The following is a 27,571-nucleotide window of genomic DNA, read 5'->3' as shown; positions in this document are numbered from 1 at the left end:
ACACACGCACTCTCTCGCGCTCACTCACTCACACAAACGCACATTCACTCACACACGCACTCTCTCGCGCTCACTCACTCACACAGACGCACATTCACTCACACACACAAACGCACGCTCACTCAGTAGCGCACACACACTCTCAATTTCGGTAGTGAAAGCTGCATATTTCACTTCATTGTTTACATGGACAGTACCTGAGTATCTGCACTTTATTTCCATGTTTTTCTTTTAATTCAAGCTCAGCCCCACATAACCTCAGTGAGTTAACTTACCGTAACTGTGCACTACACTTTAATTTAGTTTTAAATATCTAATGCACTTTATTTTAACGTTTTTAATGTGTCCATTGTTAAAAGTTCAAGTCTATTTTGTTATGGCAGCTAAAAAAATAAATTGGAAAGGAAATTTTGTAATATATTGCTTTGACTCAATTCTTCTGCTGATTTATCAATGTGATCTGATGTAAGACTACTCAGATGGCACACACCGTAACTTGTATTTTATTTTGGTTTTACATTTTTAGTTAACTGTGTGGAATATCGCAATATTTATCGTATCGTGATGTATCGTGATGAAATCGTATCGTGATCCATGTATCGTGATGCGTATCGTATCGTGAAGTCCTTGCCAATACCCACCCCTAGTTACGTTGCCATATTACTCAGACTCATTGGTTGCCAGCTGCTGTACTCATACCCTGGTTCAGTTCACTCACTCGGGTTCATCCTCCAGAAGAGACGGCTGCTGTGTTAGTGGCAACCAGTCATTCTATAATTGCCCTGACAGATGTTGTCACTCACTTTTAGAGTCGAACTGCTATAATTCCTATTGAAAATCATATTTTAGTTTTCAAAACACCTTTGAACTGCAACTTGGCATAAATGATATGACCTAATAAATATTTACAATTATTTTGATTTTCAAAAATATGCATGTCACCCATTCGTTATTCAGCTGATTAGAGACAATTTTCAGTTCAAATACAGCAATAAAATTAGAGATTTGTTGTGAAACATAGTATCTAAGAAATGTATAAGCACAGTAAAAAAGTTAAATTGATCAAAAGATTTGTAATAATTTACATATAAAAGCAGTTGTCGCTAATTATTTCAAATGTGAAATTATTTTATTTTATATATAAATGATTAAAGTGTAATATTGCAAATATTAAAAAAATAAAAAATAATGACAAATGCTTGCTGTTCAATGACTAAATGTAAATTTGATTAAAAAGTTGTTCCTTAGGTTAAAGGTCATGTGATTGTTTATTATTATTGATTATTTATTGCTATTATATAGTGTGACCTTTAATAAAAGTGTAAAAGAGGGTATAATACAGAAAGGTTATTTAATACAGTAATGTTGTATGGATATCCACCACAGTTGTGGAATGACCCAAACCATATTTGCGTCAGCGTGTGCCTCATACGCGAGAGTGTGTGTGTAGCTCTGTACATATGTAATGCTCTACTGCTCGAGTTACAGGGGCACCTGAGCCATTATTTTAATCGAATTACATGCAAATCTGCTCATGACTCATTCTGAGTCGAAGGAAACTCCATGTTAAGTGACTCAACCTTTAAATTATCTGCAAACGGGTTGTGTTCATAGTGGAGTTATCTGTCCTGCGTCCACCCATGATCCACCCACTGCTCTCTCTCTCTCTCTCTCTCTCTCTCTCTCTCTCTCTCTCTCTCTCTCTCTCTCTCTCTCTCTCTCCATCATCAGCTGGTCTTTACAAAGGTTTCTCAGCGTTTGATTGAATGATCCCTCGAGACTGTGGAGGGAGAACATAACAGTTCATATATTTCTTTCTACTGCCTTCCTGCTCACGCCATTCTTTCTTCCCTTCTTTCTTTCCTTCCTGTCCTCTATAATTTCTGTCATACATTTCTTCTCTTTTCTTTTGTTTTTATTTATCATGTCCTTTATTTTATTTGTTCATTCTTTCTGTCTGTTTTTCATTGTTTGTTTGTTATTTCTTTCATTGTCTTTTTTTTGTCTTGTTTATTTTTCTCTTTTTTGTTTATCTTATCTTTCTTATTTTTGATTGTTCATTTATTCTTTCTTTTATTCGATTGTTTTTCTCTTTGTTTGTATTTCTTTAGTTTGTATGTTTCTTCAGTTTGTCTTTGTATTTTTGTTCATTATTTGTCTTTTGATATTTATTATTTTTGCTTTGTTTTCTCTATTTTTATTGGTTCCTTCTGTATCCTTCTGATTGTTTTTTTTGTTTTTGTTCTTTCTTTTTTCACCTTATTTTTGTTCTGGCTTTCTTTCATTTGTTTGTTTCTTCTTTACCTTTCTGACTTTTTTTTCTTACTTCTTTTTCCTGGTTACCCTCATCTTTTTTTCCTCCTCACTCTTCTTCCTCCCTCCTCCTCCTCCTCTTCCTCCTCAGTGATGTTTTGTGGGCCTCTCGAGACAATACATGCCTTACGGGCAGCACCTTCTTATTTAGACCCAGCCAGTGCCACGTTGCATTTACTGGGGATCAACCCTAGGATGAAGAAAGTAGGGAGAAAAAAGATAAGAAAATTGGCTCTAATGAAAACCAGAAGCCCAGGCACTCTCACCATGAACTTGGAAACAGAAAGGAGAATTGAAGTTAATTCAAACCAGCTCTTCGCAATGCCAGATGACAAGGCTTTGAAGTGCCCCCCTCCCCGCCGCCTTTACTCTTTGCATTCTCGCTTTTTTTTTTTCTTTTTTTTTTTTTTGGACGGGGGAGCGATTGGAAAAGCCTTTGAGACTGATGGATAGCCATGACTAGCATTAACCCTTCACTGCCTTTTTTTTTTTTTTTGGTTTTACAAGTGCATGATCCTTCTGTTCCAAACCACTCTTGGCATGTTCCAGCTCTGGGATTTGGTGGACCCGTGAGGTGGGATCGGTTTTCGAGAGTCTTGTGGTTCCAGTCCATGTAATTTGTCTCAGTCCATTGCAAGGAAATTTGCGCAGGCTAATGCTAATTACCAGTCATAAATCCTTGCCTCATCTTGCACGTCATGGTTGAGTCTTCCTCGTCTGTGGATCCGTTCTCTGTGTGCCCCCCTGGCAAACATGACAGAAAGTTTCCCTGAGCAAGCTTTTGGAAGAGGATTCATAGCCAGTGAGTTACGGGTCAAGCGGATGAGAATCTAGAGAGATGGAGGTCGCCGTTTGTCTTGCTCATGCCATGGGACAAAGACGTTTCCAGAGTGTTTGTGTGTGAGACGGAAAGATAAAGTGCTCGCAACATTGTATATCCCAGACACGCGGTCCTGTACTCTCATGCCAAGCTCCGCTGTCTTCCCACAGACCCCACAGCGAGGCAGATGTGCTGCCACTGGGGAGAAGAGGAGGAGGATGATGAAGACCTTCTCACGCTCTGTAGCCTTGTGTTCCTGAGACTCTAAGGCTGTTTTCACACTTGGTTTGATTGTTTGGTCCCAACCACAGTTTGACTAATTGTGTACCATCTTTGAGTTCACATGAATCCACATTTTATTGTTTGTTGATGTCGGTCTTTTCTTTTATTTGTTTGTTTGTTCCTTTCATTTGTTTTTGTTCTTCCTTCCTTCCTTCCTTTATTCCTTTCTTTTTTTTCTTCATCAATAGCAGTTAACTTCAAGTTAATCATGATTGCTCTCACACAAATTATGAGTGCACATGAACGATGATCCACCGTTTCAAGCAGGCGCAGGCTCAGGTGCAGTTTCGCATCAACCTAATTCACTTCAAATGGACTCCACAACACAACCTCTGGGTCTGGGTATGGGCCTGATGTTAGCACTAAGCAATAGCAATGCCTCTAAATTAATGTGAAAAATAATGTCATATTTAGTAGTTATCCGGAACAGTAAAAAACACGTACATATTTGTGGGCCTTGACATTAACACCCGGCAAATGCGGGTGGATTTCAGCAGTGAATTTTATGTATAATATATATATATATATATATATATATATATTTTTTTATTTATTTTTTTTTGTAGCTTTTTAAAAAGGCATCTGAAATAATAAACTAACTGCAGTGTAATGATATTGATATGTATCTGAAACGCGTCCAATGCTCATTTTCCTCAGAATAGATACACGATGCCAGCTGCGGTTTCTCACTGTCTCGTCTCTTCGACAGCGAGTTACACACAAACCCGCCTCCCCTCACTCACTCTTTTGCTCTGGATGAATAGTCGTTGTTAAAGGGCTTTAATTTCAGCGTGGGATTGCGCGTATTGTTCATAATTTGACTCATTCCAGCAGATTTTTTGCTCGCACACAAAGTGCGCGTACATAAAGCCGCCTCTCAGTACTAAATTCAGTTATTTTCCGCTGCGTATTGCACGTAAACAGTCAAATACACACAAAATAATTTCAAAATAGCGCTCTTGGCGAGTATTCACGTAAACGCATTCAATTATGTTTTTAATTAACGTAAACAGTTGAGAAAGAAAACGCTTGTTTAACAGTTAATGGCTCTGTGTGTTAGGTCTTAAAGGGACAGCAGCCTAATATACCTGCAGCCAATGAGATGATATAAAAAATATCTATATGGCAGCTTTCCACCATGGTATCGATGTCAAAATTGTGGCCTGTGAAAATACTGAATGGCTAATAACTCTGGAAAACCACTAGCCACCGTGTCTGTTTAGCGAAAAAGTTCATGTCAAGCCCTGCATATTTGATACAAGAAGGAACTAAAATTTTTGTTGATGGTCCAAGGTGCAGCCATATTAGCAGCCAAAGCTGATAATCTCAAATTGGCTAAAACTATTCAGCCTGACCAATATATCTGTCTGTTTTGAATTACATGTTACGTCTGCTTGCAAATTTCTAAAAAAAAAAAAAAAAAAAGTTTAATTTGACAGCATAACTTTGAGTATTTCTCCTCCTATTTCGCCCTTGAATTTCAACTGCTGCGATAGTGAGAGAATCCAGATCTTTGCTTTTTTTCACTTGTGTCATTAGTGAATGTAGAGCCCAAACCGCAGTCTGCAGAGATCCTCTCTGTGTGTTGTCATTTACTGATGTGACTGGTCCACTGGATCTGAAGGGGCCTCTACATGCGAGTCCTGGAGGAATGTGATACTGTGTTCAGGTGCAGCGTGTGAGGCCGTGAATCCCGGCGGACCGGTCTGTGAAGGGTGAGCTCATGGCTGATGAGAGGTGCAGCGTATGATGCATGATCAGTGTTTGTGAAGGACTGCACTCGCTGTCTTCATGGACAGGGGTTCTGCGGTCATGGAAAAAAATTCATTTTAAATTGGTGTTTTCCAGGCCTGGAAAAGTCATGTAAATAAGTAAAAAGCCTTCAAATGTTCTGTATTGTTCACATTCACAGTGAGCCTTTTGCGGAGGAATTTTGACTCTTTTAGTGTAGTTTATATGGTTGGATATTTATTTTCTGCATATTTTTGCATGAGTCTTCAAATTCTCACTTAAAAAAAGAAAGAAAAAAACTTGTAATTTTATAACACTGATGTCATCTTTAACAAACCTCAGAAATTATAAATTTTTTAATGTCCTTTTTTAAAACGTGTGTGTGCGTGTGTGTGTGCGTGTGTGTGTGTGCGTGTGTGTGTGTGTGTGTGTGTGTGTGTGTGTGTGTGTGTGTGTGTGTACACATTAGTCAACATTTGAAGTGGATCAAAAAAGTTAATGTAAGTTGTATATATATATAGATATTATAGTATACAACTGTATTATCAGCCAATTATTGGTTCTCGGCTATGAAATTACTATCAGTCTGCATGTTTACATCAGATGTCAATCCAATGATTAAATAACCAGATAAATCATATGAAAAGATCATGGCAATTCATTAGTCAACAAGTGTGGGAACCCAGAATGGGCAACAGAGAAGAGAGGTGAAGAACAGACTTTAAAATAGCAGCCGAATGAATCTAGACACTTGTATTTGCGTGTGTGTGAGTGTGTGAGAGTTTGGCGCAATGGTCCAAGTCTGGAGCAAACCCATCAAAGGTCAAAGGGATTTGGCAGAGGCCCTATCATCTTGTGAGAAATGAGCCCTCGGCCTCTCATCTGCGCGTCCTGCTCCGGAGCCTGACATCGGGTCTCAGTAAGACTCACACAGGAGCTCCTTGAGGAAAACATCCCGTAAGACCTGCAGAAATGAGTGAGGTTTAAGAGCGAGGGGTTCAAGCGATGCTGTTGGTCTTCAAAGTGGCGCGATTTGATTTGTGTTCGTTGTGTGTCTGTGTGGCCTCGCCAGTGATTAATCCTGCTTTTTTTGTGTGTGGCAATTGGATTGAAATGCAGGAATGATCATATCCGTCAGCAGAAGCGGCCATAAAGCAGCCAAATATGCTGACAGTCAGCAGAGACGGGAGTTTGGATGGCTCCCACTCGGAGCAGGATGCCACTACGTAGCTCATAAATCTCAGCATCCATGGCCTAATTAGTAAAGCTCTTTTTCATCTCCGCATCAACGCTGTCTGATTCATGAGCGCACGGGCTTTAAAGAAGACTTTTCCACACGGGCTTGATAATTGATCGTGCGGTTTTTAGAGAAGAGGCGCGTTTTTTGTGGCGTTTTTTGATGATGCAAGCAGTTTTGGCGGGCGCCTGAAGCTTGAAGTCTCTGAACATCAAAGTGGAGAACGGAAGGTTCTGGCCGCTTGCCAGAGGACCCCTCTGTGAGTCTGCGGCTGCCCTGTGAGTGCCTGTGGCCTGTGCGGAGCTTTGATTTGCCCAGGGCTAGACTGGAGGAAGGCTTTATGTGGGCGCACTACTGCTGTTTCTGGCCAGCTAGGAGGCTCTCGATGTGAGGTGTCACCTGTGATGGAAAGTGTGACCGTTGAGCAAAGCTCAGCCTTTTTTTTTTTCTTCTTGCTGTGTTAGCGAATAAAGGTCTCATTAATAGACGTTCTAGCCTGAGATCTTGACCTTAAAGGGATAGTCAGACAAGAATTAAAATGCATTAATTTGCTCACAATCATGTTGTTCCAAAACATGTTTGATTTTTCTTTCTTTTGCAGAACACTTTTTTTTTGTAGAGGATATTTTAATCAATATCATTTTCAGTGGATGTAATAAAGGCCTCGAAAGTGTCTGTATTTTTTTTTTTTTAAATAATTATATATATGTATATACACAGCTCAATGATCATTTTCCAGGTGTTCTGTGACAACCAGATATTCCAACAGTTGCACAGTAAAATTGTGCCGTAAATGCACCTTTTACTTTGTTGCGTGGAGGAAGCAGGTGAAATTTTCCACCACCTACTGGACAGAAGCATGAAGTGCTGGATGGTGCACTGGAGAGCAGCAGCAACCTGCACACTTTTACTGGACGGCCGCTTAAATATTGGGTTGTCACTTGTCAAAGCACTTGGACAATGATCAGTAAGACTTTTTTGTGAGTTACTATAACTTCTATTATATTGAATTCACCAAACCGGATATTCATTAAAATGCCTCCTTTTGCAGAAGGGATGCATAATATCAGTTATAGGCTAATATGAGAATATAGTGGGGGGGATTTTGTGTCGGGTTTTTATTTATTTATCTATATTCAACCATATTAAATATTTAATTGTTCATGCTCATTTCCCTTTTTTACATTGTGATTCAACTTTAAGTTCATCTTTATTTTAATTATTTATTTACTTTATTCTAATCATTTTATAACACTTTTAAATGTAATCTTCAGCAAGTTGTGAAATGAATATCCATATTTCATCCTATGCATTATAATGTGATGTCTAAATTCACTTCTAGCGCTTAAAATGATTGATTTTAGATTTTAATGTTTTGTTTTAATGGGGGGAGGTTGTCGTTGTTTTTGTTTATTTAGACAAAATAGTATAGAATTTTAACATTGACAGTATATATCAATACTTTTGCTTCTTTTTTCGGGAAATAATTTAATAAGTCTGTTAAATGTAATTTTGAGCAAATTGCGAAATGAATATCCATTTTCCATCCAGTTCATTTTAATGCTAATATCCCTAAAGTCACTTGTAGCATTTCAAATGATTGATTTTAATGTTCTGGGTTTCTTTCATTTTTAATCATTTTAATAATTAATGTAATGTTGACAGTTCCGCCAAAACATGGAATGAAAATGATTATTTTTGGCGTGTAATGTCAGCCAGAATGCAAGTTTTTATTTTCAACCACTGTTTTAAGGATCTCAGCATGCACCAACACGAGTCACTGTTGACTCTCAAAATAGTATCGAGCAAGCTTGTTTTCAGTTACCAGCTGACCACACAGACACCACTGCGCTTTCCCAGAAAACACTGCGTTCCCGTTGCAGCCGTGTGATGGCATTTCAGCCGCTTTTCTGTGACGCAAACCCTGTTGGACTCTCAAAGCCTTCTGTCATCCTTTCTGAAGCCTTTAGACCTCCAGTAAGTCAGGCAGTGCAGTCAGCTGGGCTCGGTGTGGGGCGCAGGGTGTATTTGAGGTGAGGTTAGGTACTTTAAGATGGAAAATATGACGCACAGCTGTGGACTTTGGCCATCTTAGGAGTTGGGCCTTTTGCCCACCTTCGGCAAGAGGACAAGTGCCATATTCCAGAGGCCATACCACATCCAACCAGAGACGGAGTATATTGTGCAACTGGGCACTACAGTTAATGCGATGCAGAATAACTGCGTGTGAAAGAAACCTCCCTGCTAGGAGCATACATGAGTCATCGCCATGTCTAATAATTGATTTAAAAAAAAAATAATAATAATTTTGAGTAACCCATGTTAGAGATAAGCTGTGTTATGTGAAGGGATATGCTGAATTAAGGAATATTTGAACAACTAACATTTATATATTATAACAAATAAAATAATTATTAAAAACAATAGAATATATATATATATATATATATATATATATATATATATATATATATATATATATACATAATATATGCATTGCTTAAGATTATCACTGAATTAATGAATGAAACGTTTTCCCATAAAGGCATCTGTGTTGTAAATTACTTTGGGGTAAGTTGTGCCAGTGGTTTAATCAGCTAATAGTGCAGGAAATCTACAATAAAGTACAGGAAATTACAAATAATGTTAGTATTCAAAATGCTGAACATTATTTCAATGCAATCCAATACTCTGAATATTAAGTTTTTTCCGGGCTGTTATAAAAAAAAGATCTTGAATAGTGTCCAGTATATTAATGGGACGTTTGATGGGACTGTGCATTCGTATTAGTTCTAGTTTATGTTAATATTAGTGCTGTCAAACTGATTAATCTAACATAAAGTTTGTTTTTACATAATGTGTGTGTTTATATATATTATTATATTTATATATTTTAGTGCTCTCAAATCGATTAATCGCATCTAACATAAAGTTTGTGTTTATATAATGTGTGTATGTGCGCTGTTACACACATACTTATTTTTTATGCTTGTATATGTATAAATGTATATATAGTATAAATTAAGTAAAAATATAAATTTACTTTGACATGCAAAACCCAATTTTTAGCATAATCACTTTTCTCATGTGCATCTTCTAAGCTTTCTAAATGCAGTATATGGTCACATGACTGTTAAATCAGGCAGATGACACATCTTACCCCACTCTCCCTCGCACCATAAACTGCATCGAATCTTTATTAACAGCCATGGAAATGAAGCCTTACACAAATCAAGCCTGAAACGTCAACTACACCTACACTTGAGCAGAGAGCGCCAAGCCTCCCGCCCCACCAAGCCCAGTTATATATCCAATTTCTCCAGCTGCAGTTCAGAAAGAGAAATCTGTCGTCTTAATATAGCCTCCCAGCTGTGAGCCCAGAAGGAATGCAGGGCCTGGCCGCAGTCATAAACTCAAAGTCAGAATATCCTCCGCCTAATCAATGTGCGTGTCGTCTTCATCCGACGTGAGCTTTGATGACCCTTACAGGCCGATCGCCATTGCCAAGACAAACCCAAGCATGCGTGTGTATATGCATGGATGTGTGTGTTATGTGCCTTACAGACAGAACGGCTGGGATTGTTTTCACGCCATGCACACACCCCAGTCATGTTGTCTTACGACCTCTGCTGAGTCCAACGGCTGTCTTTGCAACAGGCAGTCTTGGTTTAGGAATCGCGACTTTACCACAGAATGAGCCGTTAAAACCACATTCGTCCCATGAATCATTCTGAATCTAGTCTTGTTTCTTTGAATTTAAATGTCTCCCATGATGGCAACTGGTGTTTTGGGGGAGTTTGGACTATATTTAACATAAAATAGCACTGCTTCATCATCTTTGGGTTGTTTGCCATGAATGTTTAAAGGAGTTGTTCACAAACAATTGGTCATCATTTACGTCAAATCCAAACCTGTATTATTTTATTCCTGCTTTGAAACACACAAACAAACGATTTGCAAAATGTTAATGCTGCTCTCTTCAATGCAATGTGAGTAAATGTCAACCAGGACCTGCAAGGCTCCAAAAAAAACTTCATAAAAGCATCCTAAAGTAGTTCATATGACTAGATTATTTTTCAAAGACTTAAAGGAACACTCCACTTTTTTGGAAATAGGCTCATTTTCCAACTACCCTAGAGTTAAACATTTGAGTTTTACCGTTTTCTAATCCATTCAGCCGATCTCCGGGTCTGGCGGTAGCACTTTTAGCATAGCTTAGCAAAGATCATTGAATCTGATTAGACTGTTAGAATCTCTCTCAAAAAAATGACCAAAGAGTTTCCATATTTTTCCTATTTAAAACTTGACTCTTCTCTAGTTACATCGTGTACTAAGACTGACAGAAAATGAAAAGGTGCTAAATATTAAGATATTAATATCAAGGCGCAATGATATTACAAACTTAGTGCCGGTCATGTTGGAAGTTACCGAGCTAGGGACTATTTTCAGGCAGGCGCTGCGTAATATCATTGCGCTGCTGGTACGGCTGCACAGCTCCTTGATTATTACGCAGGAATGAGAGTATAGTTCCTAGTCATATTGACCTAGAAAATCGCAACTTTTCATTTTAACGGTCTTAGTACACGATGTAACTACAGAAGAGTCAAGTTTTAAATAGGAAAAATATCGAAACTCGAAAACATTTTGAGAGAGATTCTAACGGTCTAATCAGATTCAATTATCTATGCTAAGCTATGCTAAAAGTGCTACCGCTAGACACGGAGATCGGCTGAATGGATTAAAAAACGGTAAAACTGTTTAACTCTAGGGGGGTTGGAAAATTAGCATATTTCACAAAAAAGTGGAGTGTTCCTTTAAGTCATACAATAGCTTTAACTGAAAATTAAGACACTGATCATTTGGCTTAAAATGTCTTGGTCACCTCACCATTCACTTTTATTGTATGGGGGGAAAGCAGCTTTAACATTTTGCTATAAGAGTGTTTCTCCGACTTTTATGTTCCAGGGATTTACTTTTTTCATTTTGTTAAATGAAGGTCACATTAAAAACTTTAGTCTTGGAAACTTTATACCATGTACTCATAATTTATTGTTTCTACTTTTCAGATGCCTTTTATTTATAGACTTTATTGTATTACCCTTGTCCCAAACACAGTCTTCCAGTCTTAAAACATGAAAATCCATCATAAAAAAATGTTTTGTACATCTAAAACTATTGTAATCTATACAAAGAGTGAATGTTAAAAACCAATTTAATATTTATTGGCACTTTTTACAGTCATTTCCACCACACTGAACAATGTTTCCCCTAATAAAGTTTATTCAAGGTAGATATCACTTCTGAACAGATGATTTTGTGTAATTTCCAGTCAAGCTGCAATTTGTCAAATTATGCAAGAACGGTAAAGATATTATTTAATTGTCTGTATATAGAACATAAAATGCTAAATGCTAATTAGTCTTAGCAAGACAGGATTTCGTTAAAATGTAATTTCCACCACCGATTCCATCACAGAATGCTATTAAAAGTTTGTTTTTGGCTGAACCATCTCTTTCATGAACTCATGTGGTCTTGTTTTTGTCTTTTTTAAAGGACGGTGGTGATGCCTATTGCGAATGAGTTCGCTCCAGACGTGGTGCTGGTTTCTTCAGGCTTCGACGCTGTGGAGGGGCACCAGCCACCTCTGGGAGGATACAGACTCACAGCCAAATGTAAGTGTTCTGCGTTTCCCTGTCCTGAGGAACATTCTCGTGGAATGAAGCGGTTCAGAGCAAAAAGATGAGTCATTGACGTGGATGTCAGCCTTTGTCCCACTCCTCGCTCTCTCGCTCATTTCTCATGTCTAAAAGCTTTCATTTCAGGCAAATTTATCATGTGCTAATACCACAAAAACAAGAGACCACACTCTAGTGTGCAAAGTCTAATCCCTGAAGGGAGGGATTGTACCAGTCATCCTGTCTCATACTTCCAGATCCCTTATGTTTTTCCTTTATTTTTTTTCCCCCATGTGTACATAATATCAAGATGGCATTCCAGGCTTGTTTCGAAATCAAACATTTAATGATTATACAGCACTTGTTATTGGGGTCCAAAAGGCTGCTTTTATCCTGTTAGAGGGATCATGAGGCAAGCTCTTGTAGATTACATCTCCTGCTGAAAGCTGTTCATATGTCAGCGCTGGAAACGCAAAGTAGAAACACTGTTCGCTTAAAACATTTGCCCAGAGTCTAAAGAAAGACAGGTTGTCCGGTCTGAATTTTCACCATTCTTGCATCTAAAAGTGAACTTTAAATCAGATTCATTTCATCCGCTGATCTAAGAATGATTCGATTGTGCCGCCGTTTGTTTTTCATTTTTCTGCCAAACTTAAAGGAATAAGTCACCCAATAATAATTTCTGACGTTATGCTCTCACCCTTTTGTCGTTGTAATATTCGTATGTGGTTTTTGTCTTGTTTAAAAAGGACAAAAAAAACAAGGCCACATTATTTGTACGCTATATGTCGAGTCTGAATGAAACACATTTTTATTGGCTTATCCTCCTCTAGATCTCATAAAAGTCTCAAATTCAAATATGGTGAATATGGTGAGATTAAAGTTTGGCATTGACAGCAAACACCATTGGCTTTTGTTTGTCATAACTGAGCATGGTGTGACAGTTTGAAGGACTTTTTTCATAAAATGGAGTCATAAATACTGATTTCCCGACACAAAGCTATCATATGACTTCAGTAGACTTGAAATATATAGTGCACGTGTGGAACAGTCTACTTTTATGATGGTTTATTATGGAGTGGACTTAGTCACCATGAACTTTCACAGTCATATGATTGTGGACAAGAGCTTCGTAAATATTCTCCAAATTCAAAAATAAGGCGTTTGGGACGACACAAGGATGACTGATAATATTCCTCTCTAAAAGAACTCACAAAATTCAAGTTCAAATTATACGCCATGTTTTTTCAACATTGACCGCAAACGGCATTAGTTCTTGCATGCCATAACTGATTTGAAGAAGAATAGGTTTTTCAGTGAATTACATTGAAAAAGCTATTGAAAAACTTCAAAGACTTTGTACCGAGTACAGACTTCTTTTATGATGCTTTTTGGGGTGGACGTGGTCACGTGCATAAATAATAACATATTTTTTTGTGTTTGGGAGTACCATTCCTTTAAGAATGATGTGTGCACAAGCACAGTATGCGCATAATTATTCCGAGTAGCTGCGGTTTCTGGTGCACTTTGTGTTGCATTTGATATGTTGCACAAAGTTTGTATGAGGTTCTCAGTGGTTGAGCTGTGCTGGACGCTTCCTTCTCTTATGGAATGCAGACGTGTTGAAGAACATCCCATTGGACCATGTCATGCCAGTAAAGAATTAAAAGTAAATCAATTAATCTAGGATGGCTTTGAATGTGATTCTTTGGGAAAGGGAGATATAGTCAGATACATATATTCAAACAAAGATCAAAAGATGCCTGGAGCCACATTTATTAAAATTAAACCTGCCTCGTATTATACGTTTAGTCCCTGTAAATCCAGAGTGTCGTCTTTTTAACGGAGAGAATGTGATGTAATACTGTCTTTTTTTCATTTCTTTTTTTTTTCATCTCTGATTTCTTTGATCAAAGGCCAGCCACCGGTTTCTATAACCCCCTCTTGTATTTCCTGTCTCCCCCTTTGGCAGGTTTTGGCTACCTGACCAAGCAGCTGATGGGACTGGCCGGCGGCCGGCTGGTGCTCGCGCTGGAGGGGGGTCACGACCTCACCGCCATTTGCGATGCCTCCGAAGCATGTGTTTCTGCTTTACTTGGAATCGAGGTAAGAGCAGACTGGAGATCAGACGGGGAGGGTGACTCGGGGATGGACGGGGCTTTATGAATGGAGGAAAACATGAAGGGGTTTTACAGAATGACAACATCCTCCAATGTTCAATAATATGGGTTTTATATCAAGCTGAGCCAGCTTTTCAGGTTGTACTTGTCTTGAGAGAAAAATGTATGGTTTTAAAGGTGAAGTTATTTCTGCAGTACTAATGACACTGAACACAACTGGAAAAATAATGGCTGTTCTAGTTTCAAACAGTTTCAACTCTTTCATTAATTGGACAAACAGGTAGTTCCACCTCGCTCACCACATTATTAAAACAAATTATGTTATCAATGATGCAACAGATATTACAAACTCAACATATCTACACTCCAGTTTCCTATAATAGAAAAAAAATGTGTGTCAAATTGATTAAATGCTATTAATTGCATATAACAAAGTGTGTGTGTGTGTGTGTGTGTGTGTGTGTGTGTGTGTGTGTGTGTGTGTGTGTGTGTGTGTGTGTGTGTGTGTGTGTGTGTGTGTGTGTGTACTTGTTTTATTTCATATATAATGTATTTTTACAGGAAACTGGAGTGTAGACAGGTTGAGTGTGTAATTATTAAATTAATAATAATAACAATAATAAATGAAATAGTAACTAAACTCCACTTTCCTCCAATAAATGGTATGTATACTCAAATAATAGTATACATATAATTTATTATTTATATGATTATTTTATAAGTGGAGTTTAGTTATTTTTTTATTATTAAGATTGCTTTGAGACCCATTTACAGCAACAACAAAAAAAAATGTATAAAATTATTTTTTAGTTAACCAATTTTAAGCGTTCTTGTGCGGTCTTAACAGTTGGTCTATGCTGGACATTGTGTTGAGTCAGGGTGACATCTTTAGCCTTTGCACCTTTTCTCGCTGTTTTTACAGTGTCACACTTCGTGAATTTTGTGTTAAGTTTTACAAAAGAGTCCCATCATGTGTCTTCTAGCTGACTTTAAGAGCAAGTCTTCTGCATAGCAGTTCTGCATACTGATAACTGGCCAAACTGGGCAAGTGATTGTTCCATCAGCTGAGCTGAAGCTCTTTTTTTTACTGGCCCTGTGCCTTGTTCTCAAGCCCTGTCCTCTGTCCTCCCACCCAGCTTTTGTATAGGGTGTCACAGACTAGATGTTTGTCAGGGTGTGTGTTTAGCAGCACTCCCTTTGTGCTGGCCAGCCACCAAGGTTCAGCTGACACAGTCAAAGTCCAGTCTGAGTGTGGGAGTGAAAGAATAGCGAACGGTTCACTGTCTGCACATGGAGAAACAAGACAAATGAAGCTTTAGGGCGTCATTTATCCACTTGTCTCTGTGTCAGAGGAAGAATCATTTCTTTTATGTTCCCATCTCTCATCTTCACTGCTATTCTTTCTCTTCATCTTCTTTATTCAGGGCCTTTCTTTTCTCTTTCTAAATCAAATACATTCTCATTTTGGCTCGTCTTAACAGCAGCTTAAATGAATCTCACAAGTGATTTGGAACACTGTACAATAGACATCAACTTATTGCATCCATCCTCAATTGATTTCAATAGCATTTGACATTGGCATGTTGCTAAGCTATGCGATATTGTAATCAGCTAAAACTACATAGCACAACCAAATGTTGCACCTGTGATGCCTTAAAGTGTAGCCTGTGTTGGCAGCTCACTATCTCCATTCTTTCTTGGAGGTTTTGTGTTCTCTGTCTCTTCCTCTCTCGCACTGTTTGACGTGACAGACAACTAGTTGTCCAGTCTGGTTCCTTTCTCCTTTTACTCGGCTCAGGTTTTTTGAGTGTGCGGTTAATTCAGAAAATGTACTGGTGTGAGTTTGTTTAAAGCCGTAACCGTACTGTGTGTGAACGTAACCGCTTTAAGGACTCAAATACAGGACTGACAACTGTACACTGCTGCTGTGTGAACATGGCCTCTGACTGGTAAACATGGTTATGATGTTGCTTCTGCTATTTAGGGATAATACAATATATCCTACTTCCTTCCTGAGTGACATTGACGTGTATATGTAGGTAGTAAAGCATTAATGTTAAAGCTACAATATGTCATATTTTTTCGCCGCTAGGGGTCGCTAGCCTCTTACAATAACAAAGGTGTAGGTTTATGACGCAGTGAAAGCCTGAATGCTGATACTTGCTGTCAAGCTGATGGATCTAATAATGTTTATGGATGAGTGAAAACATTCATGTTTTTTAACATTACAGTGGTATGAAGCAGGTCGTGATTGCTAATAATAGCAGATATCACACGCGAGTCCCGCGGATATGAAGGAATAAGGATATTTAATTCCACCGAACTACCCGCAAGTGCTGAATTACTACTCACACAGGTCCGTTTATTTGACGAATTAAACTTGAGGTAACGCAGCGCTGTTTCACTCGCTCTAACGTTACACTATCACACTAAACAGCATTTGAGTGTGTTGAAGGTTATAATGTTATTCTATGTGTTAGTTTGTTTGCTATATGAAACTAGCAGTAAGCTAGATCAACATTAGAATATACAGATCATATTCTAACATTTCATCATGTTGAGCTTTATAACATTGATTTGTTTTATGTACATTTGCTCACCTGTCTAATAAAGAATGTGCAAGAGCGGTGTCGCTGTCAAGTCGTCACTCGTGAAGCTCTGTCAAGTCCAAGTTAGTCACGGACGTGGAGCTCTCGGCATCTCGAAAACACCACGCCGATATTGATCCTCATTTTAGTTCTCCTTTTTTGTCCCAAAGTCTGCTTGCTATGATCCATAATGTTTGAACGAAATAAGAACAGCGTGCCGCTAAACGTTATGCACTACGCAGTTTTCCACGTCTGTCGCCATGGTTACCTCATGGCTATGGCAATACGAGCGGAAACCGAGGATAACGCGGATATTGCATCATTGACAGGCAACATTTTTTTCCCGGGACGGGCCATTATTTAAAATTGGAATTTCTCTGAAATAAAAAATCTTTGGAGACTTTTGGGATGTTGTAAGTACACAACTGCAGGAAATATATCACACTGTGCAAGTGATTTTTGGATATTTATTACAAAATTATTACATATTGTACCTTTAAATCCTGAAAGTCAAATACATTGTTTTATCAAAATGCAACATTTGATCCTTCATGATATGAGCCCTTTAAAAAAAATTTAGATAACAGGGACTACTGCAGATCCATGTGTGAAAGTTTTTGTTTCGTTTAATACATTTGTTTGACAGAATTACATACAAAAATAGTTTTAAGTGAACCGGCAGGCCTTCGGACATCAGAAATTGTGTGCATTTTGAGAGAGTGACGATGTGGCACATCCTTACAGAGTTGACTTCTATTGGTTAAGGAGAGAACCTGTTGAAACCATCCATGCAGACCCATTGAGCCTCTAAAACACGATCCCAGCCTATGTGGATCCTGACATTTACACTTGTGCTGAGTTTATACGGCTTCCCAGAGGCTAGCTTAGCTGAGCGCTGGGAGTTAGTGTTCAGAGCAGGGCTCAATCACTTTGCCACTCTTACGGTCAGATGAGAGCACGGGCCTCATTCCTGGTGTTATTGAAGCTCTAGAGACAAGCCTGTAAATACATTCCTGGAACAGTAAAAGTGAGCTGTCTCCACTCCATTTCTGGGGATGAGAGGAAAATAAACAGGATAATAAAACAAGGTGATAGTGGTTGTGTGCTCTCTTTGACTTCTGCACCAGACTTATGTCTAGTTAGTTCTGTCACTATTTGACACTTTGGATATGCTACAGAAATTTCAGATGTTATAACAGTAAATACAGTAACATTTTAAAATATTATAACAATTTAAAATAAATATATATTTTTTTAAATCAGCATCATTACTTCAGTCTTCTGTCACATGATCCTTTAGATATCTTTCTAATATGCTGATTTGCTGCTCGACGATTGGGTTCGTCCATATTTGACCCAAATTTGGGTTAAAACAACCCAGCATTTTTTTAGAGCGCTGACCCCAAACTTTTGAATAGCAGTATAGATTTTGCTAGATGTTTTGTTTTCAATTTTATATACATTCAAATATTTGTGTAAAATAAAAATCACAAAAGTTCACAAAACTATGTGCACAACTTTTTTTATTTCTAATACCTGCCATACGCAATCAACAAGAAATTTATTTATTTATTTATATAAACATACTAATCAAGTCAGAGCTCACCACGTTTAATAAGTTAATATTTTCTTTTCGTTTTTTCATTGCTGCGAGTGAGCCTAATTGTTGCTTTTTATCTATTAAGTGTTGTTTGAATATTATTATTATTATTATTGTAAAGCTCATTATCATGTAATGTATAATAAGAATAATATGAAATATTTCAAAATAGAATATAATTTCTAATCATGATGGATGGATTGAAAGAAAGAAAGAAAGAAAGAAAGAAAGAAAGAAAGAAAGAAAGAAAGAAAGAAAGAAAGAAAGAAAGAAAGAAAGAAAGAAAGAAAGAAAGAAAGAAAGCAGCTACAGTAGTGTGACCTGTACATGTGCATGGGACAGGAATGAACTTTTTCTCTTACCCACAAGGCACTGTGTGTCTCCACAGTCACAGGCTTGTCAGAAAATAAATGCACTAACTGATCTGGACCTGTTTGCTTTTAGAGTAGAACCACATACTAGCAGTCTTAATGCAATAATCATAATCGGTTTACCTGCGCCAGCATTCGGTCGGTGGCAGACAGCGAGTCTACAGGCCCGCCTGACGCTGCCTTCATCTCCAGTTTGCCCCATGGGAAGGTTAGTTGTCATAGCAGGAAAAGGAGAAAGGAGAAACTGCTCAGTAAGGGCCCGTTTCAGCTGCCTATCGAGTGCACTCCCCGGAGGGTGTTCAGAGTATCTCACGCTCGCTCTCTTCCCCCTTCAGCTTACAGACGCTACCAGCGGCCCATCTGAAAGCAGTTATCTTCACACCTCTCGCAGACGGCTCACTGACAGCCAGGGAGACACATGCAGACTTAAAGTAATCAAAGGAAATTAGGAAGCACAAAGTACAGCGGAAGCGTATGTCATAAAGCTCGGGAGTGGAAGTACTGGCTATCCCCATGAGCATTGGACACTCAGAACTACTTAGATGCTTCAGCCCTCTCCAGTGCATGTTGTTTTAATACGCAAAGAGTTCATTGGCTTGTCTCTGCCTTATTTGTCCAAGTATGAAAATTGAAGGCCTTGTTTAGATTATTGTGGAGTATCATGCATGTTTTTCATGGCACACATTCAGGGGGTTTTCAAAAGGGGCAGTTCAACCACACTGTCATTTGATGACCCATGCAAGATGTCACAAACGCCCCGAGAAGAGAAGCGCGGGCCAGATAATAGATATTAAGAAAGGAGAGAACGGACTGTAATCAGGATTGCAGGAAGCAGGTGTTTTATCATTGCATTCAAGCTCACATTGTAACGGAGGTGAAGTTCAGGGCAGCGAGTAGATGATGTCGATAGAGTCTGAGAGCTTTGGAGAGCGTGTTTGAGTGTGTTTGAACTAGAGACTCATGGGATAACAGGTGCTCCAGCTACCCGGACCTCTACTCCGCCTGGTTTGCTCATTCGGTCCTCGAGAACTGGAATGGTAAATCAAGCTCAAAAGAGAGCTTTCACTCAAAAGTAAACCGATTTATTTATTTTAGGAATCAATAAGACCTTTTTTTTTTTTTTTTTTTTACATGTTGTGTGTTCTGTAGTTTAAAAGAGAAAATGATTACAGTAAAACTGAACACACTACAGAATAAAAGGCAGTTGTCTGAAAATAATAGATTAATCATGTTCATCATTACAGAAGGATTAATTGAGACTGATTTTAATCTTCTGATACCATTGGCTGCATTATCCATTCCCAATGTATAATAGATCATAGTGTTATGTAAATAATATAAAGATATGTTGTTAAAAATATAAAATCATGTATAAATATGATAATAATGACGAATGACAGAAGTACTAATCTGTAATATGTAAAGATTACATTAATAATAATTTGTATTAAATATAACAATATAATCTTTAAATGTTACAGTTTAATATTTTGGTTATTATTTATAGATATTTATATATTTTTGATAATAATAATATAATTATTTGAATGTTTTTTGCAATATACCTTTATATAATCTGTAGCTGTAATGTCATTATATTTATTTTAATATAAAACTTTTAAAATTATTTTAATTATATCATATATATATATATATATATATATGATCATTATAATTCAATAATATTTAAAGGAATATTCTACTCCATAATATATTATATTTAATAATATTTAGAATGATTAAACATAAAGCAATATAGTCTTTAAATATCAAATGAATATCAATTATCCATCACACAAAATCGTATGGTGTTTTTGTACATGTCATCTAAACCTAGGTACAGTGTCCTATAAAGACCAAAAAGATTTGCCGTTACACAAATTGTTGTAAGCGAACCGCACTGGCACTCTCCGGGTTCCCTGCTGTTCGTGGAGCGAGAGAGGGAATGATCGAGCCGCTTTACAGCGCAGCAGTCTCCTATGTGACTCTGGTCATTATATTGAGCGTTTAACGGCCTGGGCTGGTGTGTGTGAAATATACTTCCTCTTGTTTAAAGGCAGGTAAAGAGAAAGAGGCTCTGTTATAATGAGGATTGTGTTTCCTTTGAAAACGAGTCCGATCAGGGGCGGCTCTGATGATCAGTTCTCTCGCTGTTATCCGTGAGTAACCAAAGGTTTCGCTAGTTAAATGGCTCATGAATGATGCTTCGACTCTGACGTCATTCAGCCTTGAATCCATGACTCATTGATGGATGTGAGCAAGCAGATGTTGTTCTCAAATTGTGGTCATTAGCAATTATATGATAAACTAATTGTTGCCAGTCACTGTGAGGTTTCTCACAGGTTCCTCTGTGTTTACCCAAAAGCTACAGTAAACATGCAAGCTTTAACCTATGTGGCCTGGGCTTGATTTCCAGAATTTTCTCTCCTGTAAAGGACTGTTTGTTAGGTCGCTGCAATCATATTAGGAATTTTTTTTTATTTTAAACTGTAATCAGCTCCATCATGAATCATGAATCATGAATCTCCTTCTAGTAAAATAATTTTCAATGCATTAATGCAGTGGTACATTATAATTACAAAAGACTTCCCTAGTTCCCATATGTTCACTTTAACACATTTAAAATATAAAAATCACAAATACATGCACATGTAACAAGGGGCTATATGAAGAATTCAGAAACCCTTGTTTTTAGCGACACCGGTGGCCTTTAAGTGAACTGCAGACAGCAACTCGCACTCGTGCACCACACTGCTGAATAATTAAGATGAATACTTAAATATGTGCTGCGAGCTTTCCTTTCAATAACAAAATAAACCCAACAAAATATCACAGTTGTGAGAAAACGGCTGTTAAAGGTGCGTGCACACTACAAGCGACTTAGTCGCTGCAGGTCGCCAGTGGCTGGCGGTTAGGTCGCTAGTGGGCGTTCCCGCTACTGGTTGCCTAGTAATGTTTGTGAGTGACATTCACGGATGTTTCTCCATGTTGTAGACAACAAGTCCGTTTTCTTGCCAATACAAACAAACATTTTGGAAGGAAAATTCTAAATATAAATGGAATCAGTTCATAACATGCATAATATTAATGATGAACGAGAAACTTTGAGTGCTTTTTGCCATCGCGGCTATTTAATTGCAACAAAAGGGCAAATACCGGTCTATATGGGTCCACGAAACTAATCAGGCTCTGAGTCAGTACTGCGAATACCACTGTATGTACACAGAGATATATCACAACTTATAGGACAGTTTCTGACGGCTAAAATTAGCTTCTCGTTCGACTTGCCTCTGTCAGAGAGTGACGGATGATCACGCGCTCCACTGACTTCACTCCTATTGGTTGTTGCTCCCGAAAGTCGCTCTTCATTTGCATAAAGATAAACGGATCTCAACTTTGTCGCGTCGCCAGACACGCCCCATCAGGTCGCCAACGGCCGCGATCGCGCATGTCGCCGGAAAACGCCCGCTCCCCATTGAAATGAATGGTAACATGTCGCTTTGCCGCTTGTAGTGTGCACGCACCTTTAGAAAGCATCTGATCATATCGATGTGGATATGTTTGCAGCTCTGCAATTCACCGGCATCATGTCGACAGATGAAGTCATTCAAATTACACTGTTATAATAGTTTGGATAAAGTATGTTTGAGACTATAGACTATATATAGATCTGGCTATGTGAGACTATAGGTTGAATTAATCCCTTTGACATTACAATACTTTCGGCATTATACTGAACATTGTATAAGCATTCATTTCATGTGTCATAGAACGAAACATTCTTTGGGTTTTCGGCCCTAGTCCTTCATATATAAATACAGGCTTTCATAGACAACCTGGGAAGTCGGGTTTGCAATGCAAAATACAAAAAGCGATTAATACATGAAAATTCTTACTTTAAATCTACCATGTTGACAATACACACAAGAACCAGTGGGGTTCTCGCCACCACCTTCTTTGTTGATGAGTATGCAGATCTGAATGCACCATTTTGAGTGAATCATTTCTGTCTGTTTTCATTCAAAGCTATCAGAAGTCTTGGAATTATACATTAAAACATTAAAAAACGAAAAAAATATAGTTTTCAATGATTTTACTGATAAAACTTCAATTATTTTACCAAAACAATATATAAATCGGAAAGTGCTAACTAAATTGTTTTAGTTATAAAGTGGCACATCGCCCAAAATATTGAAAACCACTGCCTTAATGTATTTTAAACTATCAAGCTTTATTTTTTTGCTTCTCTGCACTGTTGCATGTTCTTTTGGTAACCCTGTTTTGCATGAAGTTCCCAGTTCGCTCGGCTTCCTCCATATTTGAAGGACGTGCCCCGTTCTCAAACACTCAGAATTTATATTGCTGCAGGCAGGTTGACAGAAACCATCCTAACAAAAGCTTTTCTTTTTCCTGGAGAATGTGAAGGTCCTCGCACACTCAGGCCGCGGGCGAGGGCGAGAGGGAAAATCAAATAAATCCCACTGTCATGGTGGATGCCGGCAACTGGCATGTGTTTCATACCTGCCAAGCAGCTTGGCGTGCGCTGACAAGACCTATTAAAGTTTATAGACGTGCAGCCGGGCCGTCCATCACGATGACGGACAGGTCGAGCCCCCCTCCCCCTCGGCCGGTGCCAGGGCAGGACAGGGTCGCGGCCGCAGCGGGACTGGAGAGCTGAGAGGGGCCGGGCTGAACTGGGAGGATTCCTATGGGAGCGTACCGGGGGGGACGAGTGTTGACCCACAGTCACACTGCACAGCGGGAAAGTGTGAATGAATGACCAGCTGGCCTCACACACGCAGACTTTTCACCCCTCCATATGGGACCGATGCCTTCAAGTCATGTCGGAACGATCATATTTACGAGATGAACACCACCGCAATGTTGTACCTGTGGGAAAATCTGGATTTTCTTTGAGGCCGGACTTTCTGAGCTGGCAACGTGTCGATTTGAAGTATTATGGTGGAAGCAAATTGATATTGAGCACATTTATGTTTTCGTTAGCCGGCCTGCATCCATATAGTTTTTACGCACATTTTTTATATTGTGTGAAAATGTTGGATGGAAACACCAAGATGCAAATCAAATTTCAAATACAATATTCATATGAAAACTTATACATAAATGTATTTTTTATATAGTATTGAATGGATGGATGGATGGATGGATGGATGGATGGATGGATGGATGGATGGATGGATAGATGGATGGATGGATGGATGGATGGATGGATGGATGGATGGATGGATGGATGGATGGATGGATGGATGGATGGATGGATGGATGGATGGATGGATGGATGGATGGATGGATGGATGGATGGATGGATGGATAGATAGATAGGGTAATGTTTTCTCTAAAAGGTGCTATATAAATATAATTTACATAACTTATATTAATAGTTTTCTAATATTTTTGTACTGGGGGTTTGATATGTCTGTGTGTCGTGCCACAGCAGGATTAAAGTCTTTTCCCAACGCCTCCAGTCCTCCTGCCCTCGTCTTATTTGTTTTAATTAAACCAAAGCTTCCAGCTCGGCCTGGAGTCGAGAATGATCTCTCCCTCCTTCTTTCATTCTCTGCACTTGATAATATTTCAAAATCACTCCACCCTGTTTTCATGCGTGTGTTTTTTTTTCTCCTCTTTTTCATGTAAATGGTTTATGAAGGATGAATGACAGGACGCATGCCCTTTTCTTCATCTTTAATGTTTGCATATGAAACGCTTGGCTGTAGATTTTCATAAAAAAAATTTGCGTGGGGGTGAAAAAATGCAGCCGAGAGCCAAGGGGAAATGGAGTCATTCCACATGAGGAATGCAGCGTCGCACACTGGCTGTTTCCTCTGGGCCGTGGTCTCGCTGGTCCCTGAGCTGTCGTGAGGGTTTGCCGGAGCATGAGGTCTCGTTGCCCACGCGCTGTGACAAAGCACAAAGCCCTGCATTGTTGGCTAGCTTTAAAGCACAGCATTCTGCACATCTGTGAGCCGCCGTTAGAGCGTAAACGCAACCTTACTATTAATACATTTATTGGCAGGTAGACATCGATGGTCCCTTAAACAATACCTAGCAAGCTCTCCTTCCATAAATAACTTGATGAAAATGTGGATTTGTTGTATATATTCTCCAAAATCGTACTTCACATAGTTTTGTGTTAAAGTTAGCATGAAAAGTTATCACCTTTTGTTCCCTATTGTGATGGGTATCGTATCCGAGTGAAATGGCTTCTCAGACAAGTAAAAATGTAGATTGGGATTAGCTTTTTTCTGTGGGGAATTGATTTGATGGTTGTGGTTTGCTATTGGTCGATCTCGTGTGAGTGACAGGTTGCCCCGCCCTCGCGCCAGTAAACTCGTCATCAGAGAAGAGATGTCGGTGCAAAAGTTATTTTGATTCAAAATTCTGAAGGCACATGAATGAATAAAAAAAGATCCACCGATAAATCATGTATAATTAATACTAATATTATTTTTTATTCCATAAAAAAATACGATTTGTGAACTCCATGGTGACTAAACATTGAGGATAGAAATACTCAATGATTATATATATATATATATGATAAAAAAACTCTGTGTGTGTGTTCTTGTTTATATTATTTATGAGTACACAAATTTGTATAATGACGTCTATTACACTGGTATTACAACTTAAATGTGGTTTATGAGGACATTTCATGAGTCCTCGTAATTCAAATAGCTTAAAAAACTAAAAAAAAAATGTTTTATTAAAAATGTAAAAATGCAGAATGTTCCCTGTGTGTGTATTTATATATATTAACATTGAAATCATCATAATGTATTTTTATAATATAATAGTAAATAAAAAGTTTTCAAATAAAGTACAAATATTTTTTATTCCTTTGAATTATTTAATTGAAATGTTAATTTAAAGGGATCTTTGTCCAGTCTATTGTTTAATCTTAAATCTGTGATCCTCCCTCCAGTTGGATCCTCTTCCTGAAGACGTGCTTCAACAGAGGCCGAACCCCAATGCCGTTCACTCCATGGAGAAAGTTCTGGAAGTCCAGAGTGAGTGCAAACACACTTCCACCATTCATTCACTGATGGGCTGATGCATATTGTACACACCGTTCAAAAAAGATTTGTTTTTGTGTTTGTAGTATAGTTTATTAGATATACTTGCCCCTGAACAATGTGTAAAAACAAAACAAATTGTGATTGGTCGCATATCATAAGGTGTCTTCCTCTTCAAGTGGGCAGTTTTTGGTGAGAATATTCTGCAATATGGACTAGACTTCTGTTTAGTCATAACTCTGGCATGCATGTGATCTCTTTACATGCTATTTGTATTTGACATCATACACCTGTAAATAAAGCTGTTAGTCATATTTAAGGCTGAGCTCTGACCTTGTTTTGTGCCTAGGTAAATACTGGCGCTCGCTGGAGCGATCTGCCTCGACTCTGGGCTACTCTCTGCTGGAGGCTCAGAGATGTGAAACTGAAGAGGCAGAGACGGTGACCGCCATGGCCTCCCTGTCGGTGGCCAACAAGCACATGGGGAAGAGGTGCAGTTATATTTGAGTTTGTATGCATGCTTGTGTTGGACAAATGGCACATTCCACAAATACGGTTTGGGTCCTGTTACTTAAAACAAAAAAAAACAAAAAAACAAAAACAGTTAAGGCACAAATAGCGTGTTTTACCTATAATTACCAATATTTATTTTATCATTTATAAAATACCTTTTACTATATTTACATTGAATTTGCTTAAAAATGAGTTTCAGCCTGTAACAACCTTATTCCTGGAATGTGTCATACATTTGCTCATAGCAGGCCTCCTGTGTGTGTCTGTTTATGTGACCCCCATGTGTATTTATGGTTGTGTGAGGGGTCTAGAGGTACAGGACAAGTGTGTGCATGAGCCGTGATAGGCAGGCGGCCGGTTCGGGGCAGACGTCCAGCAGCGTCAGGCTTCTGAGAGACACACACTGCCAGAGTCCTAATTAAAAACACTCAGGAAACATTGAGCACAGATGCTTGAGGTTTCTGGACCTTCCTTACACACTCACACTCTACCATGTGCCCAGCACAGGTTCAAACTCACATTATTTCCTGTTATTCTTATTAGGGGCCAAATGCCGAAAATGCATTGACAACTATTTTAACTTTATTTTCTGTTTTCTGGCTTGGTGTCTGTGGCAGCCACACTTGATTGTGGAAGCGCCAAAACTCTTTCAGTCGGTCTCTCAAACACTGTAACTCCACCAGACAACAGTTCAAAGTTGCATCAACTGTTTAGCTTATAACTTTTTAAAGAAAATTATTTTTTCCTCTCTAGATCCTTTGAAAGGACCATGAATTTGGTTGTTTCAATTTCCTCCTGATTTCTTCCAAAATTCTCAAATAGAATATTCAAATTTTGTAATCTCCACCATGACATGCACCATTTCTGTCATTTTAAATGAATTTGCATCCTTTTTTTTTATGCTACTACTCCTACAAAACTGGTTCAGATCATATTCAGACCAAGACACAGAAATCCACTAAGTACAAACTGCTGCCAATGGAATACCATATAAATTCAATTACAGTGCCACCTACAGGTCAAATACTGGGTCAAATCTGCTCTTAGCATCAACACATAAACTGATTGTTCAATGGGAATGTCACATAATTATATATTTATATATATATTTAAATATATAACTATATTAGCATCTCTTTACTGCAGGATCTCAAGTAAAATGACTTTTTTTAAACATTATTTTTGAGTAATTTGTGTAATATATTTGTGTAAATGTTTTAAAAAATATTTTTTATTCATTGAAATAAAGTTGAAATGATATAAAATATAAATATTAGATTAAAATAA

At 38.3% G+C, this 27,571-nt stretch overlaps 1 protein-coding gene across 8 annotated transcripts in view; it reads left to right on the top strand.

The window, feature by feature from the left end:
* hdac4 (histone deacetylase 4) overlaps window positions 1-27,571 on the top strand; it is a 207,009-nt gene that overhangs the window by 175,027 nt on the left and 4,411 nt on the right. For all 8 annotated transcript variants that reach the window (XM_079618643.1, XM_079618645.1, XM_079618646.1 and 5 more), the window contains 4 exons: window positions 11,937-12,055; window positions 14,031-14,164; window positions 25,681-25,765; window positions 26,121-26,262. In XM_079618643.1, coding sequence (XP_079474769.1) covers window positions 11,937-12,055; window positions 14,031-14,164; window positions 25,681-25,765; window positions 26,121-26,262 — 480 coding nt within the window. The remainder of the gene's footprint in view (window positions 1-11,936; window positions 12,056-14,030; window positions 14,165-25,680; window positions 25,766-26,120; window positions 26,263-27,571) is intronic.

This window comes from Phoxinus phoxinus, assembly GCF_949152265.1.
Source record: "Phoxinus phoxinus genome assembly, chromosome: 7".
NCBI classification, from domain to species: Eukaryota; Metazoa; Chordata; class Actinopteri; order Cypriniformes; family Leuciscidae; genus Phoxinus; species Phoxinus phoxinus.
Note: the sequence above shows the minus strand (reverse complement) of the source record. Positions and strands in the feature narration are given on the sequence as shown.